Raw genomic sequence first — 19,983 nt, 5'->3', positions numbered from 1 at the left:
TAAGTACCTCTTTAAGTATACTCAAGTAATACTTCTTTCTACCTCCCAACTACATGTACCTGCTTTCAACCCTCCTAAATATACCAGCTGTAAATCACAAAGAACCAAGAATATATTTAAGCCAAAACTGAATTGGGTACCAACACCCCACACCCACTACAATGAAATTTACAACTGATTTTGTAGCAATGAACAAACGTTGTCATTTTGTAGCAAAAACTGGAAAACCAAGGAGCAAGATCATTTTAATTAATAACAGTAGTAAACACACTGTGAGTCCCACACTTGATCAAGGGCAATGAGGAAGCCCCCCCCCTTCCCTCCCACCCACCAAAACTTTGAACCAAATGTGGGATGTGGAGGGGAACATAACAAATATAGCAAAAGGCCAGATTGAAGATCTTAACAAGGAAAAATTGACTCTTTTGAATAATTGCATTAAATTTGTTGTTGTAAAACATCTCACTTCAGAAATCCTTTTCAAGTGAGTAATGGGAAGGCACTATTTACAAAATGTAATGTTAATTAATAATTGTATTTATTTCATTGGTTTTCAGATTAAATAAAATATCCTAATTAATTTTAAATTAACTGAACATATTCAATAGCTTAAACAAGAAAATGAATGCTCCAACAAATTATCTCCAAGTCCCCAGCTGGGGTCTGATGAGATGAGATACGGTTCTTTATATGAACTGCATATGTAAATATGTAAATGTTGCAAAATATGACAAGAGTATTATTTTGAGGCAAACAGATCTTGCAGATGAATAAACAAAACAGTAATTTTTCATTCCTGGATAATCTTTCTGGAAGTTTGAAAGAGCCTTTTGCTTTACTTTCAAAGAACCTTTTCTACTTGCCCAGGCAAAACATGAATAGAAACCTGAATCTAGCCAAACGCACCAACTTTCCAAAGAAATCAGATAGAAAGGGATTCAAAGTCAAGTTGTTCACTTATCAAAACTTCTTTACTTGAGTCACAGTCCTTATAGTAGACCTTTTCCAGAGGCAATAGTAAACATTTATTTCAACTTTTTAATACTTTTGGTAGTTGGGTCGTATTTCCATTAAACCAGGAAAAAAAACCTTTACTTAACAACACAGCAATTAACCTTGGAAATCTTTCAACCTTTGTGAACAAGCTAGGTTATCTTTCTATTACTTTCTGACAGAACACAATGGTTTGCTCTGTAAAGGTATTGAATCGGCTAAAGAGTAGCAACACTAGCAGCAAAGTCTAAAATTAAGAATAAATCTGATTTTATGTTAGATGAATCATACAACCATTTTCAGTTTCTCAGTTTAACTTCTCAAATGTTCACAAAAAGTTATAAAATAAACACAAGCATAGTAGAGAATGGTTTTATGTGAATATAACAAAAACTTAAACAAAGGAAAACAAGATGAAGAAGAAGCCGAAGAAATAATTTTTTTATATTTTTAAACCCATCTTCTACATATCTGCTTCATCACTTTGTTTGAATTGCTCCAGTACCCTGTTCATTATCTGCTGAACTTAAAAACATCACTAGATCTGACATGCATCATTGAAATAAAAAATATGGGCAGACTGGGGGCACTGTCAAGAATAATGCCCCATGAAGGCATTGCAAGGGAAATACTGAAGGGCAGTGTAGAGAAACTCTACTTTTCAGGAGCTATAAAGGGCACTCCGAGGGATCCTACAGTGCATGGTAGAGAAACTCTACAGGGCACTGTAGCTGCTGCATGACCTTAGAGGGAAATACTAACTTTTACAGAAAGTATCTGGATGGCATATTGGATAAAATTTACAAACTAAATCAAGTTATCAACATTGGTTCATTTTATTGGTATTTCTCAGAGATTTCCAAATTTGTTTCACCTTCTCCTTCACTCTACTCTCACCCTAATTTTGTCAGTGATCAATAAGAGGCTCTTTCTTCATGAAAAGAAAGAACAATTATACCCTGAACTAATTTACAAGCTGTATTATTAATAATAGTCATCAGGATTTCCTAAATATAGGCCAGAGAAACTGCTGAGGTAGTAAACTCAAATTTACAAATTACAACAACTAAAATTATATCAACATTGGGAGATTTCTTGAATGTCATCATATGAATTAGTTGGTGGGAAGGGTGGAGGGGGCGGGGTGCAAGGGGGGGTCTAAATTCTCCCCTGAAAAAGACCACATGTCTGATGTCAAATGGTACATTCTGAGGCATATTAACAATGTAAATTAGGTCCATAATTAGGTCTACTTGTGATGTTGTGCAAATACAAATACTCATGATTTTTGGGGTGCAGTCACAATGGGGGCTGTACACCTATAACAGTGGTCTAATTCTGAATGTAAAAAAACCCCACCATTCCCCCCCCCCCCACGGGAGATTGGAGCCCATGGTTTCCCCCGGACTGCCCTTTGCGCCCAACACTGATATCAATCATACTCTAGCCATGGACAGTCATTTCTGTGGCTTCTCGACTCATTTCTCTCTCAGCGTCCCATTTCTGCTCTACTTTTGATTAAAAAAGCACTTTTGATGAAAACATGTCCTCCATTAAAATTGGAAATCAATACACCAATGGCTATGAAACAACCTTTAAATATATTGTGATCAACCAAGAACCAACCAACCAATAAGTGAGCTATGTCACGTGTCAAAGGTCAGCAAAAACACATGGCTCAAGTGTATTAGATGTCAGGGAAAACATCTTTAGATCAAGTGGACTTTTTCGTGGCGATATATTCTTGAGCAGATGTCATTCTCAGCCAGGTGAAGTCATTCAAATCTGTCTTTTCTCGTTCAAAATTATATATTTTTTCCTCCCCCTCTCGAGTCCCTTGGCGTACGTCTTGATTATTTCACACAGAATTTTCAAAATGGCATCAGGTCTGTGTAGAAAATGGAAGATTGGAAAGGATTAAACATTTATGACATATTTCTAAAACATTACAAAGGAAAGAAGGTTCTTTGAATAATTCTTAATAAGTCTTCAAGTGACAATTAAAGAATTGTGATTAGACATAGTTGGGCATTAAAAGCATTGATGTACAAACTCATACACAGCTGATACTACAGAGATAAAGCGCTGAGCCGAACATAGTGTGCTACAATCTGTTCACCAACGGCATGCTCTCATGGTGGTATCCTGTTCACCAATGGGATGCTCTCGTGGTGGTATCCTCCTGACAGGCAGAAGACACAAGATGGAACCACATCAGTAGTCATGGTAACAGTAATCATCCATCCTCTTGATAGATTTGTGCATTTGTTTGCTTTTAAGACTTGAAACCATTTGACTACACTTGCACTTAAATGTCACTAGATTAAAATGTCTTGAAGGGTTAAATATTGATAAATTACTGAAAAGGTTTGGTGCAAAGTCAGTTTTCATATATCAATAAATTTCCTTTTACCTATGCAGAAAGAAACATAGATTGCTCTTACAGGCATGTAGTATGTTTGTTTCCCCCTCGAATTACAACCTTCCCCTTCCTTAACTTAATTCCTGTATAACACACACACAAACATTTAAACTCGTTCTGTTTAGTGATTTTATGTTGTTTGCTATCCTATCATTTGAAGGCTGAAACAAAACTTTGGAAGAACAGGTAGCTACTAATAACTTCATGAACAAACAAGATCCAATGTTATAAAACATGCTCATTACAAATAATTATGTTTGCTTTGTTTTGTAACATCAGAAAAAGAAGAGAAAGATAGATATATATTTTTTTTAATGTTTAATTTTTTTCAGTTTCTATAAAGAGTACAATAATTGTGAAAGCTATGGTAAAAAAAAATGCATGTACAAAAACAAAACATTTCTTTTGATACATATGTAAAAAAAAGGATGTTAAAAGATGAAATAAAAAGCACCATGCAAAAATAATAATAATAATAATAAAATAAAAAATTTCAAGAAGAAAAAAAATTGAAAACGGAAGCAATCATGATAACTAATAATAGAATATATTTGTACTACTACAGATGAATAACTTTTGCTGGATCTAATAAATTTCTTTTTCATTTGCCCTCTCCATGCTATGTTTATCGTCTAGGTAACGTCATGAATTATGAAAACATGCACAGACAAACATACTTTCTTCTTTCTTTCCTCTTTGGTGAATGATGTTAACCTTTGACCTCGTCAAGGTAAATGATAATCAGTCTCCAAAAGACCGTCTGAATTTTGTCCAATCTGGAGGAGTTAGCATTCACTATTGTGTTAAACTAAAAGTACCCCATTTTTATTACTTTTGTTCCTAGAGACCTTACAACAATGCAGTACAAATATGGTAGTACTTTAACAAAAATAAATCTTTCGTCATCACTACAACGTTTTCTCTTTCCCTTTGTTATGATATCAGGGTTTGTATCAGAAAACATATTCAATACTGATTTTACATGTTAATCTTAGAAGGATATACTGGCCTTTATTAATTTTTAAATAATGATTTAACATGGTAGACTACAAAAGATACATATGAAATTAAGGTTTTAACCATTGTTTGAGGGTATCAACCTAATTTTTTCGATCAAGAAATCGGTCTTCTTTAAGCCTAAAGGACATTTAGAACATTTTGAAGTTGTTACATGTTTTCCATGATCAAAAGAGTGGATATCCATTAAATTATAATTATCTTATGCTAACATGCCAACCATTGTAAGTATAAGTCTGGTTCTACATTCTGAAAATAAATTATGGCTACATCTTGACTATAATGGACATTGTAGCAACCATAGGCTCTATTTATTCCCAAAATGATTAACTTTTTCACATCCATGATGAAATGGCCTATTGTTTCAAAGTTCAGGTAATGGATTGACCTTTTCATAAATATAAAGTGACTATAAGCATTTAAACTGTCTTGCTAATGTGCCCCGTTTGCTTCTAGTATATGAAGATGGGTTACTTGGTGGAGTGTTAGCTACAATCTAACACAATAAGTGCTTGTAGTTACAAAAGTAAACAAAATATACTTTACTTTGCATCATTTCATAATAATATTATCCATGTTTTTGTTTTGGAACACCGAGTTTGGACAATTCTTCATACACTGTACTGTCATAAATTGCTGCAAAGGACTTGTACTGACAGGTTGAATATCCTGTTTCTAACTACAGTAGATATAGTAAGGAACTGTTCCTACTGTCAGTATGATTGCTTTGAAGCACTATCTGAGAGTACAGCAGAGAGTGGTATTAGCATTAAAAACAAAAAAATGTGCCAATATGTGTCTTTCTTTGGGAATTTTACATTTGGCAAAATAAGGATTTTCTGATTTTGCTCTGATGTTCTAAAGAATATGTTTAACCTATGACAATAATTTAATATATGGGTAACATTTTAACTAGTGAAATAAGGCAATAAAAACTGTCATTATATTAATTTTATGTGATGATATAAATATTTCTAATAACCTTAAACACTGAAAATTAAGGAATAAAATAGCTTTCAGTGATCAAAGTTGAATACAAAAGGCAATATTTCTTTGAATACTTATTATTATGCCAAAAAGACACAGGCCTGCCAGGAACTGCAGACAGTTTAGAGAACACCAAACCAGGGAGGTGTCTAGAGGGTGTTAAAGAGGGTTGGGAAACTACCTCACTGAGATACTACTGGCTAAAATTGCCTCTTTTCATTGTTTTAAGTTATTAGTATTCTTCTTTCTTTTTGTTTTCTAGTCATATGCACTGTATAATCCCAACTTCATCTAGCACACTGAGATATCTACTCCAATGAGGATATTACAGGACCATTCTTATTATAACGCCAGATACGAACGCTTATCATGACATGACACGCCGTTGTACACATTAAGCAGCTATATCCTCGTTTTTTTCCCTTCTCATTTACCAAAAAGCACACATATTTTTTTTTTGGGGGTGGGAGGGGACTTACACAAAATCTCCATTTAGGCGTCCTGAATTATACATGATAATGAAGATAATGCAGACCAGTCCTTCAGCAGCCTCATTATAATACGATTGGGATTGGGTTTTAAACAAGAGCCCAAGGGCACTGTGGTTCCTTGCTTGGGGTATATGACAATACACATAATATTATCAAGCAAGATTGGGCTGAAAAAGTCCAAGTAATTGTGGTCCTACATGTTCCCATAAAGTAACGAACACTACAGCCAACACTTTTGTGATCACAAAATGTAATCGGATTTTTTTATCAAAAGGCACTTTTGAGATCTAAATATGGCGTCGAAAGTGTAAGAAATATAAGACACCTACAAGCGTGTCAACAGATATGATAACAATGGTGACCTCAGATGACATGACCTTTAAGTTTCAAAATGTTCCACCACCCCATTCACAACTTGTCCCAAAATATCAACCATGTCACACCTTGGCATTGAGATTTAATTGCATTAAATGTCAAAAAATTAACTTTGAACTTGTATGTAACTTAAAACACAAAGGTCACCCTGAGGTCAACATGTTGACATTTTTGATCGGTGAGACGTGAATATAAGCATCAAACTATACAAATTTCAAACAATTTTTTCTTTGCCCATTTTCTCCCCCCATAATACTACTTTTTTAACATTAGCTGACCTTTGGTGACCTTGGATCACATGACCGTTAAGTTTGAAAATATTCCCCTATACCATTTGCAACTTGTCCAAAAAAATCAACCTTGTCACACCTTGGCACTGGGAGTTATTGCATTAAATGTGTGAAACTTAACTTTGACTTCAAATAACTTTGCACACGAAGGTCACACAGGGGTCAACCCATTGACATTTATGATCAGAAGGTACCTTTAACATCTGAAAATAGCATCGAAACTGTAAAAATCCACAAAACACGAAAAGGTCACCAGAGGTCAAATTGAGGTCAAGGGTTACCCAGATGCGGGTCGGCAATTGGATTACATTGAAGCAACTCCCGACCCTAACGGACAATTTGTTCTCAAGTTGTCCCAAAAATACTAGTTTTTTATCATTAATTGACCTTTGGTGACCTTGTATCACATAACCGTTAAATTTGAAAATATTCCCCTATACCATTTGCAACTACTCCAAAAATATCAACCTTGTCACACCTTGGCACTGGGAGTTATTGCATTAAATGTCTGAAAATTAACTTTGACCTCATATAACTTCACACACGAAGGTCACACAGGGGTCAACCTATTGACATTTATGATCAGAAGGTACCTTTAACATCTGAAAATAGCATCGAAACTGTAAAAAATCTACAAAACACGAAAAGGTCACCAGAGGTCAAATTGAGGTCAAGAGTCACCCAGATGCGGGTCGGCAATTGGATTTCATTGAAGCAACTCCCAACTCTAAAGGACAATTTGTTCTCAAGTTATCGCAAAAATACTAGTTTTTTATCATTAATTGACCTTTGGTGACCTTGCATCACATAACCGTTAAGTTTGAAAATATTCCCCTATACCATTTGCAACTACTCCAAAAATATCAACTGTGTAACACCTTGGCACTGGGAGTTATTGCATTAAATGTCTGAAAATTAACTTTGACCTCATATAACTTCGCACACGAAGGTCACACGGGGGTCAACCCATTGACATTTATGATCAGAAGGTACCTTTAACATCTGAAAATAGCATCGAAACTGTAAAAATCCACAAAACACTAAAAAGGTCACCAGAGGTCAAATTGAGGTCAAGGGTCACCCAGATGCGGGTCGACAATTGGATTACATTGAAGCAACTCCCAACCCTAACGGACAATTTGTTCTCAAGTTATCGCAAAAATACTAGTTTTTTATCATTAATTGACCTTTGGTGACCTCGGATCACATGATCGTTAAGTTTGAAAATATTCCCCTATACCATTTGCAACTACTCCAAAAATATCAACTGTGTAACACCTTGGCACTGGGAGTTATTACACTAAATGTCTGAAAATTAACTTTGACCTCATATAACTTAACGTACAAAGGTCACCTTGGGTCAACTTATTGACATTTTTGATTGATGAGACCTAAATTAGAGCATCAAACTATAAAAATTCAAACATTTTTTTCTTTGCCCATTTTCTACCCCCAAAATACTAGTTTTTTGACATTAATTGACCTTTGGTGACCTCGGATCACATGACCGTTAAGTTTGAAAATATTCCCCTATACCATTTGCAACTTGTCCAAAAATATCAACCATGTCACACCTTGGAACTGGGAGTTGTTGCATTAAATGTCTGAAAATTAACTTTGACCTCGTATAACTTCGCACACGAAGGTCACACGAGTGTCAACCAATTGACATTTTTGATCGGAAGGTACCTTTGATATCCAAATCTAGCATCAAAACCAAACATTTTCTTTTTTGCTCGTTTCCTCCCAAAATAAGCACATTTTTTCTAATGTGACCTTTGACCTTTTGACCTTGGTTTCAGATGTAGTTTAATCTCCTGATTCCAAAAAACAAAACGAAAAGTCTGTACAACCGTCCTAACTCCGACCGAAAAACTTTGACCTCATATAACTTCGCACATAAAGGTCACACGGGGTCAACCTATTGACATTTATGATCAGAAGGTACCTTTGACATCTGAAAATAGCATCGAAACTGTAAAAATCCCAAAAACACGAAAAGGTCACCAGAGGTCAAATTGAGGTCAAGGGTCACCAAGATGCGGGTCGACAATTGGATGACATTGAGGCAACTCCCAACCCAAACGGACAATTTGTTCTCAAGTTATCGCAAAAATACTAGTTTTTTATCATTAATTGACCTTTGGTGACCTCGGATCACATGACCGTTAAGTTTGAAAATGTTCCCCTAACCAGTTCACAACTTGTCCCAAAATATCAACCTTGTCGCACATTGGCACTGGGAGTTATTGCAGTTTTAATATTTTCGGTTTTTGGACCATAACTGACCTTTGGTGACCTTTGTGAGCACCAAAAACAATAGGGCACACCTTCTCCATATGGCGGATCTATAGTCCAAGTTTGGCCTCAATCCAACATTCCCTTATTGAGATAGAGCGTACCCAAGCAAGTGTCACAGACGCACACACACACACACACACATACACACACACACACACACGCCAACCTGACTGCATAGGTTCCTTTTGCTAAAGCAAGGAACCAAAAAGAAGGTAAAATTTTGTATCCCTTGAGCATTATCAGCAAAGTGGTTTGGCCCTAAGAAATAACAATTCAAGAAATTTTCTTATGAAGTAATAACTTAGACACTAGGGCATTGCTTCACATCAGACCTACAAGGTTATGTCCGATGGAAAAGGAAAACCTTCTGGGTGACGTGACGCAGACCAATGTTAGAACATTGGACAGATTATTTGTGCGAGTTACGCCTTCTTGTTTAAACAGCTCTATACTGTGTTAATACCCTGTATTACATAACATTCTCTGTGAACCTAAAAACATAACCCTTAGTCATAAAGCCATCAGTCTATGTTTAAACCTGAACAGTATAGATATATCTTATCTCAGCCTCTTTTAAATATTGAGTATCTCGTGCACTGTTTGATAACCTCTGAGGTAAATGACAGCAGCCAAAAAAAAATACCTTCCAAATAGCCACAAACTCATTCATTTTCACAGACATATAAGTCACATGGTGTCAAATCTTCAAACCAAAATAAGACGTGAACTGGGTAAAAGGGTTTCATTAATCAGAAATAGAATTTTAACAATTGTAGCCACTTGCATAAAAAATACTAGTGGTTAAACAAATCTACTCAAGTTTTCACTTCCAAACATCAGTTACTGTATTGACTTAAGTGTTTATGTACTTAATGCCCCTGTTTTTTTTTAATGCAAAACAGCCTGAATTTCAAGGCCTGGTCAAGTTTTGTCATCATTAGTATATGTGAATAAGCAAAGCATATGCTTCCAAAAGTTGTGGATCTGTATTAAACTTTGTGCCAAATGATGTTAAATTTTGCAAATATTACACCACTTTTTGCCCTTGTAGATTTGATCTAGTTAAACTACTATTCATGAATGATATGATAAACCTTTTCCAATTACTTTGAACTCAAAGAGACCAAGACATCTCATCAATTAGATATACTAGTGATAAATAGTAATCAATTTTGAGATCTACCTATAAACTTTTATACAAATGTTTAGATGTTAATCATCCTCCAAATGAAGAAAGCAACCCAAACTGCAACATCATATTCCCTGGTCAAATTTAACAAATATTATTAGATATGGCAATAACTGTAATGTCATCCAAGTTTTGCTCTAAAAGACACTGGTATGTCGAAAAATGGTCACTTCATGTAAAAGCCTCATTATGCATTCCATTACAAAACATGGCCAGCTAATACCAATCTTCATAGTCATTTTTGGCCCTAATATGTACTATAGTCCAAATTATTGATTACACAATATGATGTTGCTGGTCCATTTCGGCCCTACCATGTACAATATTCTAACTGATTACACGTTATAAAAATTCAGACGCCATGTGTCGGCAAATGTCTTGACCTAAATAAGTTATAACAATTTCATCACTGATAAGAAACATAACAGTCATCCAAAACATGATCTGTATTCAACTGATAACTTGGAAGTGATAAGCTGCAACTCAAAATAGGACACATCAAGGAAAAACTTGATTCAGGTACACACAGGGCCATGATAAGCTCATTTTGCAAAAATCATTACTTGAGGAAACTTACATTAATCTCCATCTATAGATTTTTAGAGGAGCTTAGTTACAGAGCAAGATGTCTTCCACTTTTAATGAAATGCAATGAGAGGCATTGAAATTCAGACTTTTTACTGGCTAAATGCCAGCAGAATTTGCCTTTTGCCAGTAGAAAAAAAAAATAAAAACTTGCAATTTTCAGACAACCGGTGCAAAATTGATATTGCTGAGCTATTAATTCAAGGCAAATGCAAATTTGTCCTGCTTCTATGGCAATAGCGCGTTGCTGCTAAAAATTTGATATTTAAAGTGTAAGTAGATAATAAACAGCAAAAACATTGAGAATTACAAATGACTGCTGAATGAGCAAAGAAAAGGATAGGCTGGAACGAGACTTGAACCAGTGTATCTAAGATGCATAGTACTTTCTTGAACTTCTTTGCAATCATTCTTACATTTTTGAGTTGTCGAAACTGATAACTTCAGTGCATCTATATTTCACGCTCAGACTTGAAGTAATAATAAAAAGTTGAACTGGTTCATTTTCCAAGTAACAAGACCAGGCTATTTCTTACATTTAGAATAAGAAAGATCAATGCAGTTGAGTTGTTTCAATATATATAAAAACTTCACACTACGTCTTATTTTTGGGACCCTCACGTAGGCATATGTCGTTAGACCCGATTTGCCACTCGCAAGTGTGCGAAGATAAATATAAAGCCAAGACTTCCATCTTGACACAATTTGGAAGTCCTGAAACCTCTTTAGAAGCACCCATTGCTCTATACATAGACTTGAAAAATAAAAATGGATCCCTTTTCAAAAGATTTGGACCATCAGTTTGCTCTAGGTCTACCTTAGATGTGGAATGATTCATTCCTTGACCAGCAAATCTAAAGAATCACTCCAGAAGATAGAGAGAGATGCTCAACATTTCCTAACTTATAACTGCTTTTCTTGTTTTTCAAAAATATGTTAGGTATTTCATGATTGATCACATCATTTTAGCTGAGCTTGTTCTGTCCCTTCTCAAGGTTGGAACATATTAAGTGTTATTTCAAAATGCACCCTAGCTTCTTGCGACCACACTTTGCTGTCGTAAAGCTGACTTTTGCATTGATTTCATCACACTTTTATTGATACCACAGGCCGCTGCTAAAGACAAGGTACCGGCAGAAAAAAAAATCTGTTTTTAAGAAGGCGTATTTAAACTGAGTAGCCATATATACTTCAACAAAATTATTACTTTTAAGTTTGTGCGACAGAAAATCTTTCTGTACTGAAATAAACGTTTCAATACAGTAGCTCTCTAAAAGGCAGAAGCAGCCAAACAGTATTCAACATGATTGAGGGATATTTCAATGATGAAAGATACAAGAATGCAAAACACAACTTAGCCTACTCCCCACAAACTACACAGCCTTGAGGATACCACGACCACAACTGAGCATACAACCCACAAGACCAGTCTTACAGCATCTGCTCATAGAGGGCTCTCCTCTTGTCACTCTTAGTAGCCCTCTGTCGTCCAGCTGTAGCTCTTGCGTTAGCTTGCCTCCTCTTCTCAAATAGGTCACGCTTGGATGGGGTCACTTTGTGATCTTCCTTCATGTGGAGAGCCAAATAATCGGTTCGTGGAAAACCCTGTCCACAGTAGTCACACTTGTAAGGCTTGATGTGCGTGAAGATATGTTCTCTCATGTGCTGTTTGTTCTTGAAGGCCTTCTGACAGTCGTCGATGTTGCACTTGTATGGACGATCGACATCGTGCTCTTGAAGGAGAAAGTACTGCTCGAGATGAATTCTTCCGATTGATGATAGTGCGTTTGCCGGAGGTGTTACATGTGCGTCTGCCGGGGGCGTTTCTTGTGCGATTTCCGGGGGTGTAAACAACATTGGACTAATCTGTTTCTTGTCAGAATTGTAGCCTTTAGATTTAGATCGTGACCACCTCTTTCCCTTCTTTTTCTTCTTCCTCTTCTTGGGAGACTTTGCCACCGCTGAACTGTTTTCCTGTTCCTTTCTGATTACTGAGGATCCCAGAGAGTTGTTGTCTCCACTCCGTGCATTGAAATCTTTCTTTTCAATCGGCCAGTTATTGTTGATATTTTCATCCACTTCTTCATGTGGGGATCCAATAGTTTCATCCATAGTTTCACCATGTGGAGATGCGATAGTTTCATCCACAGCTTCACCATGCGGTGATTGAATAGGTTCATCCTTAGTTTCATCGAGTGGTGCTTCATTAGATTCATCCATAGCTTCACGATGTGGTGATTCAATAGGTTCATCGATCTTTTCATCATGTGATGATTTATAAGATTCATCCACAACTTCACCAAGAGGCAGTCCAATGGATTTGTCCACAGCTTCACCATGTAATGACTCAACCAGACTCTCTGATTCAGTCTCACCACGCGGTGACTCAACCAGTCTCTGGAATTCAGTTACACTGTGTGGTGACTGGACCAGACTCTCGGATTCAGGATGTTCTTCTTTCTTACTGTTCATGATATCTGTCTCATCTCTCAATTCAACTGCTTCTGCAGCGGATTCTTTCTCAACTGTTACTGGTATTTCACAGTCCAATGGCTGGAGAGGTGGACTACCATGACTTTCTACTAACGGTAGTGAGGCACAGGGATGACTTTCCTGAATGACTGTGGGCACACCATTCACTATAGCTGCAGGTACAGAGTGGCTGGATACATCCTTTTGCACTGCTGGTAGAGTCACAGTCGCATCAAGTTCTCCCTCCGGTGGTGATTCATTGGCAGGATTTTCTGATTCCAAAGATGAACACCTGTCCACCACTGACATTTTATCCAAGGCATCTGATACCTCTTCAACTCTTACATTAGTGGTGACATCAATAATTCCCTCAGCATCAGTACTGTCTGTTACTGTATCCCGGGGAGAGGCAGATTCTGAATCTTCTGAACCATTGTTGACAACTGCTCCATGTGACGACCCCTCTGGTAGAATTGCCTGTTTATATCTAATAACAGTTGGATGAGTTTCTACAAGGCGTCTTCCTGTGGGATCACTTGTGGTTTCCACAGATGTGTCTTCCATTTCCGATTCCTTGAATACATTGTCATTGGCTTCTTCATTCATGTCGCATGTAACATCACTAGCAAGGCTGGCACTACCTTCGACACCATTGGATGTCACTTCTGTTACTCCATGTTCAACGATGTCTTCACTCATTGGCCTCCAGCCACTGTCTGACGGGGAGACACCGTCGGAAATGTCCGAATCGAGTCTTGGTTTGCTCTGATCGCTTTTACCGTAGAAGTCTACCAAGTCGGATTTGCTTCTTTTGTGCTTCTTCTTCTTCTTTAAGGAACGTGACCTGGAAAGTTTTGAATGTGACACCCTAGAGTGCCGCCAGACTTTCACCCTTGGATAATGAGAAGACAATTCTTTGATCTGTCCATCTCTGATACGTTCAGTAATGGGAGTTAAGGCAGATAGCGGTATCACGTCGGTAGGCTTTAGTTTCTTCCCAGACTGCTTGAAGAATGCCTCCAGTTCCTTTTCATCCCCATCAAAGTTATGCGCTTTCTTCATGTGGTCAGCCAAGTACTGCCACCGAATCGTGTCGTATGAGCACTCGCCGCATTTGTATGGTCTCGAGTGAGTGCGCACGTGATCTGCCAAGTTGTTCTTCCTTTTGAATCCCTTTCCACAAATATGGCAGATGTAGGGCCTTTCCAGATCAACCTCCACTTCCATATCACCGTTAGGTGAAGAGACAGTTGTGTAAATCTTCTTGGAAACTGAGGCCAAAGGATTCTCTGGGTTGATCTCACCAGCTCGTGCGTGGCCCGCAATGTGTTCCTGTAAATAGTGAGGTCTCTTGAAAGACCTCTTGCATGGAGGTATAGGACAAGTGAATGTTTTACCAGATTCAGAGCTATGGGAGTCTGCACTGGACCTTCGGGAAGACCTCTTAGGGGTGGTTGACCATGGAGACTTTGGTCCATCTCCATCAGTTGACGAGTGAGAGGAATTCCGAGAATTCCGATCACATTGATGTCTAGCAGGAGAGCGTCTCATCCTCTTTGGTGATGTTGCTGAGGTGCCTCCTAATTGTGCTGGGTTCTCAGGCGATCCACCATTATAAGGAGATGAACGCCGAGGAGAGTTAGGCCTGGGCGTAAAAGGTGGATAGGGTCCTCTCAGTAATGGTCCTTGGAAGGTCGAGCCATTTTGGCAAAGCATTTGCTGAAGAGGAGAAAGAGCTGGTCGGAGATGATTTGGTGGAGCATAATGAATAGGAATCCTGTGGGCGTGCATCTGTTGGGGAAATGCACCTGTGGTATTGGGATGAAGAACATCAATATTTTGATGAGGTGGGTAATGACAGGGACTAGTTGGAATGAAAGGTAACTGTTGATTAAGTGGATGATGAGGTTTCTGAGGTTCATCTCTGTGGCACTGTTTTGGCATATCCACTGGTTGCAAATTCCCCTTATCATTAAGATCATCCCCTTTTGCATGTGGAAGGAATCCATTAGCAGTTCTGTATTTCCCCATCTCATCTCCCCTTATTAGCTTTGGCATAGGAGGTACGGTAGATGACTCAGATGTATCAGCTTCTTTTGGGACTTCATCAGAGGGTGACTCATCACCACTTGCAATGATCTCGCATTCTTTGGATTTGGTTATCTCGTCACTCCTTACAACTTTGGCACCCTGAGGAGACTTCAAAGAGTTGGAAAGATCAAGAGCTGCACTAGCAGCAGCAGGTGATTGGGACGGTGGTTGAACCCAGTCAGGGTGAGGTCCTCTTTGATGGAAACTACTTGGAGGCATCATCCATGGGAGGTGCGCAACAGCTACTCCCTCTCTCGGGCTCAGGTTGTTTGGATGAACTGGATAAGACATTCTGGAAGCCAAAAAAGGCAATCTGTTTTGCATAAACAGTTCTGATTGTTTTTCCATAGCATCCTTACCAACAGCCATCAGTCCAGGAAAGTTTCTTTTAGGATCAGATCCATAAACTCTGGAACGTGACGCCCTTACATCTGATGACATGAATGCACTGCCTGGGTATGGTGGAGGCTGATGCAAGTATGGGTTATGCATAAAAAGGGGTCCTTGTGATGGGAAAACCCCGGGTGGAGGTCTTGCAAAACCATTCAAGAAAGGATGTTGATCCTGTTTTCGAGGCGATTTGGGTGGCGGACAAAGGAATGGTTGTCTAGAAGGATTCACAAAGTAGGGATTGTGACCACCTGAAAAAGGTGGCATTGATGAAATTGGTGGTGTTGGTCCAGTCGTTACTCCACCTTTGCCATCTTTAGATACTCCTTCTCTGTAACCAAGAACAGTGCTTCCACTTGGCGAAAAAACTGGAACTAGGTGTTCTTTCTCTGGGTTTTTGTATTCAGCTGAACTTTCTTGGTCTTTACTTGATTCTGCTGTTTCAGAATTGGCCATTTGAGCCATCAGTTCATTGCTTTCAATGTTTGGTTGCTTTGGTTGAGGTTCTGCAGACGGTTGAACATTCTCTTCTTCTTCTTTGTAACCTTCTGTTAACTCGCACTCTTGGTCTTGGTTAAGAGATCTCACAGACACAATGTGAGGCACAACTGGCTCTTCCGTTTCAACGGGAAGAGTGCTGTCATCAGCTTCACTATCTTCAAATAATTCCCCTGAAAGATCTGACTGATTTAAAGTTTTATTTACAGTCTGCTCTGTTTCATCTGCTTTATTCCCGTTATGTACGTTCTTATCGTTATCATCGCCACTGAAACCTTCATCACTGCAAAATAAGGTACTCACCGTGAATGCTGTTGATGGCAGCAAATCTTCATTCTTTACATCTGCTATATCTTCATCCGATTTCCCCCGATCCATGACATCAGTTTCGGGAGTTTCTTCTCTTGGAATCACTGCTTTACCTGATGTCTCTTCCTTCACCATCTCAGCTTCCAACTCGCAGTCATCTATAGCTTCTATAGCATCATCGACGTCATCACTTTTGGCAGACTGAGTGATGTTATCGGTCATCCTCTCAGTGCCAACAACAGTTTCTGAAGTCTCAGGTCGGGAGGTGGAGCTAGTGGAGTCATTCTGTTTCATTTCATGAGCACTCTGCTGGTTTTGATCTGACACATCCACCATTTCAACATCATTGTCAGCTCTCTTAGGTCCTTTGCTGTTATCATTGGGAAGGGCATCCTCAGTTTTGCAGACAACTACTGGCTCATTTGCACTGCTATCTTCAACATTTCTTTCAGATGAAGTGTTAGCAGATCCTTTGCTGTCATCACTGGTCGGAGGTGCATACTCTGATCTCTTATCACAGTCATTTGAGACTGTGATAACTTCCTCCCCTTCCATTTTTGCATTCCCAGTATCGGTTCTTACATCACTTACATTCTCAGATACGCCTTTACTCTCATCATCATTACTACAACCATCATGAATGTCTACTTTACCATCTGCATCAGCTGTCAGGTCTATCTCTTCAACACTCTCTGCATCTACTTTACCACCTGAATTGCAATCTGGTGTTAGATCCGTTATCTGGTCGATGGCATCCTCTTCAATTTCTTTCTTTTCCGGCTCTTGGTTCTCACCATTCATTTTACTTTGATGTCTCCTTTTGAGTCTACTCAGTCTGGAGCTTTCCTTCACCATGGTGGGGAGCTCTGTCTCACTGTCATATGGATCGTTGCTGCTTTTGTTGTTTTCACCACCATTTGCGTGTTCTCCATCGCTTTCTTCCTCGCTACCTGAATTACTTTCATTCTCCCCAGAGAGTTTGAGCCTCTTTCTGCTCCGACCACCTCTGAATTCCTTCCTTCGTTTGTCTCTGGTTTTGTACTTAGGACCTTGGTGAACAAGCTGTATGTGTTTCATGATGTTGTCCTTGCGTGCATTCCGCAGGCCGCACTCGCCGCATGTAAACGGCTTTGTGTGGATCTTGATGTGCTCAAATAGGCAATGTTCAGAAAAGAAGTCTTTTGGACAAAGTTTGCATAGGTATGGACGTTTCCCGGACTTCTTCCTTTCTCCATGTTTTTTAATAAGTTTGGAAGTTGTGCATTCTGGATCTTTATGAATGAGAATGCTGCCATACCACTCATCACATACGTTCATTTTCCTTGACTTTGGAAAACCAGGTTCAACAGTGTCACTAAACAGATACTTTGGATGTTTATTCTTCTTTTTTAATTTTTTGTTTCGTTTTCTGCTCTTTGGCAAGGGGATCCACAGGTCATCTTTTTGTTCTTTAACATCCTTAGTTCGTGGAGACTTTGCTTTCTCCACACGAACCAATTTCTCTTCTTTTACAGGTGGTGTTTCAGGAATTTTAATGGTTATGGTCTGTTTTGTTTCTGTTACTGAAGGGTTTTGGCTTGGTCTTGGTATCAGCACCGACGGCTTTGGCGTTGATGAAGCAATAGGCAGTGTAGTAGGAGTTGGTTTGTTGTTCAAAGCTTTGGTATCTTTTGGACTACTGTTGGCAACAGAACTGGAGTGGAAAAGAGCCTTAACAGGTTTCCCAGGATGACATCTTTGTGTATGTGGGGTAAGTTCTCTAGTATACTTGAAACGCATCTGGCAGTGAGCACAGCTAAAGGGAACGTTACTCTCTTCATTTGACTTCGTACAGACCTTCTGATGTTGAGCCAGGACTGAAGATGAAACAAACTTCATGAGACATTTTGAACAACTGAATCCTGCATAGTGAGTAGCTAAGTGCTGGTCATATGTCTCTTTCCTCAGAAAGATTTTGGTGCAAATAGAACAGCTAAATAAGGTAACTTTCCGTGGTTCATTTGATCCACTGTTATTTTTCAACTGGCTGGCTTGAGAGGTACGGTAAACAATTCTGATCTGCTTTGGAAGCTGTGAGGCAGTTCCAGGTACATGGACTGGGTTCTTCATGCTATTGGCAGCATTTGTTATGGCTTCCATTACTTGAGGTTGTTGCAACTTGGCCAGTAGGGCTTGTCCTTCACCGCTTGGCAAGTTTGTCTGCCGAATAAGTCCTGAAGCTGCTAAATGGAGACCAGATGCGGAATCTAAGTATGCAGATTGAGGAGCATTCAAGGCCTGTGCTAGAATACCTTGTTGTTGAGGTTGCTTAGTAGCAAAAGCATCTGTGTTCACTGTAGTATTGGTTACAGCAATCACAGTTGAGGTGCTGTGGTGGGTGCTCCTAGGAGTCACATCTGACACAGATAGTATTCCTGGAGAAACAGTTCTTGTCAGTTGTGAAATAGGTTTTAATGACGGCAAGCTCACAGCTGCTGTTGAGATTACAGGACTAGAGTAAGTAGATGGACTGGCTGCTGCATTGTTACCAACTGTTGCAGCTGTCAAGGGTGGCAAAACAACTGGTGGCATTTGTCGTAATGGAGGAAGGACTGAAGCAGCTTGAGGTAACATATTCTGTTGTTGACTAATACTTGCTATTGGCTTGGGATCTACTTTCACATCCCCTCTAGCTACCACCACTAAATTACCACTGGCATCTAGTTTCAGGGTATCTCCCCTCTGAAGCACAAAAATTGGCTGAGACTTGGACTGTGTTGTCCCTGCTTGAGGTGTTGCCTGGAAGACAGATGACCCCACTTGGTGGGAGAAGGGTTGCTGAGGTCTAGTTTGTTGTACCATCTGATTTGATGGTGTTTGTATGCCATTGGGGCTATACTGCTGTTGGTTTCCTAACCTAGGCTGTTGAAGATGAGAGGTGAGGATTGGTGATTGAAGTTGACTAGAGACCACTGGTTGGCTATTGACAGTATTGACAGCTACTTGATAAGGTGATGACCCAATGCCATGATTCATAAGCACCGGTTGACCTTGGACGATTATCTGTGCTCCTACTGAATTCTGTGGGCTCTGGAATATTACATTCTGTCCAGAAGGAAGTGTGGATACCTGTTGCTGAATTGGAATGGAGGTGAACTGATCTGCTTGCTGGAATGACTGTTGACGTTGTAGAAGCTGAAGCTGGGTGGAGGCGGAGTTGACCATAGTAAGGTTAGTAGACTGATTCAATGCACCATTCTGAGGAGGAAAAAACAAAGGAATAAAACTTTGAGTGAAATGTGAAACTACTTCTAAAAGTTCCCTTCATTCAAGAGAAACAGACAACATCCATTTGGAAACAGAAAATGCAAATTAATATACAAACAGTTTATTAACATTCCATGATGTAGAAGCTATGCAAATTAATGAAACAATGGAATAAACATCAACAGCTGGGTCATAGAAACTATGAAACTTTGTAACAAAAACTTGACTAGCCACATTCACATTTATGGCTGTATTGAGCAGCAAATCTCATTATCGATCTGCCCTGAAGGAGCATTCCAGATAAAAACAAATAAGTTTTAAAGGTGA

The 19,983-nt window shown here is 38.9% G+C and overlaps 1 protein-coding gene across 4 annotated transcripts in view; it reads right to left on the bottom strand.

The window, feature by feature from the left end:
• Positions 1–3,718: 3,718 nt before the first annotated feature.
• Positions 3,719–19,983, bottom strand: part of LOC139960438 (uncharacterized) — a 48,559-nt gene continuing 32,294 nt past the window's right edge. For all 4 annotated transcript variants that reach the window (XM_071958788.1, XM_071958801.1, XM_071958797.1 and 1 more), the window contains exon 4: positions 3,719–19,647. In XM_071958788.1, coding sequence (XP_071814889.1) covers positions 12,082–19,647 — 7,566 coding nt within the window. In that variant the 3' untranslated portion in view covers positions 3,719–12,081. The remainder of the gene's footprint in view (positions 19,648–19,983) is intronic.

This window comes from Apostichopus japonicus, chromosome 3 (assembly GCF_037975245.1).
Source record: "Apostichopus japonicus isolate 1M-3 chromosome 3, ASM3797524v1, whole genome shotgun sequence".
Taxonomy (NCBI): Eukaryota; Metazoa; Echinodermata; class Holothuroidea; order Aspidochirotida; family Stichopodidae; genus Apostichopus; species Apostichopus japonicus.
This window is presented reverse-complemented; position numbering and strand designations above follow the sequence as displayed.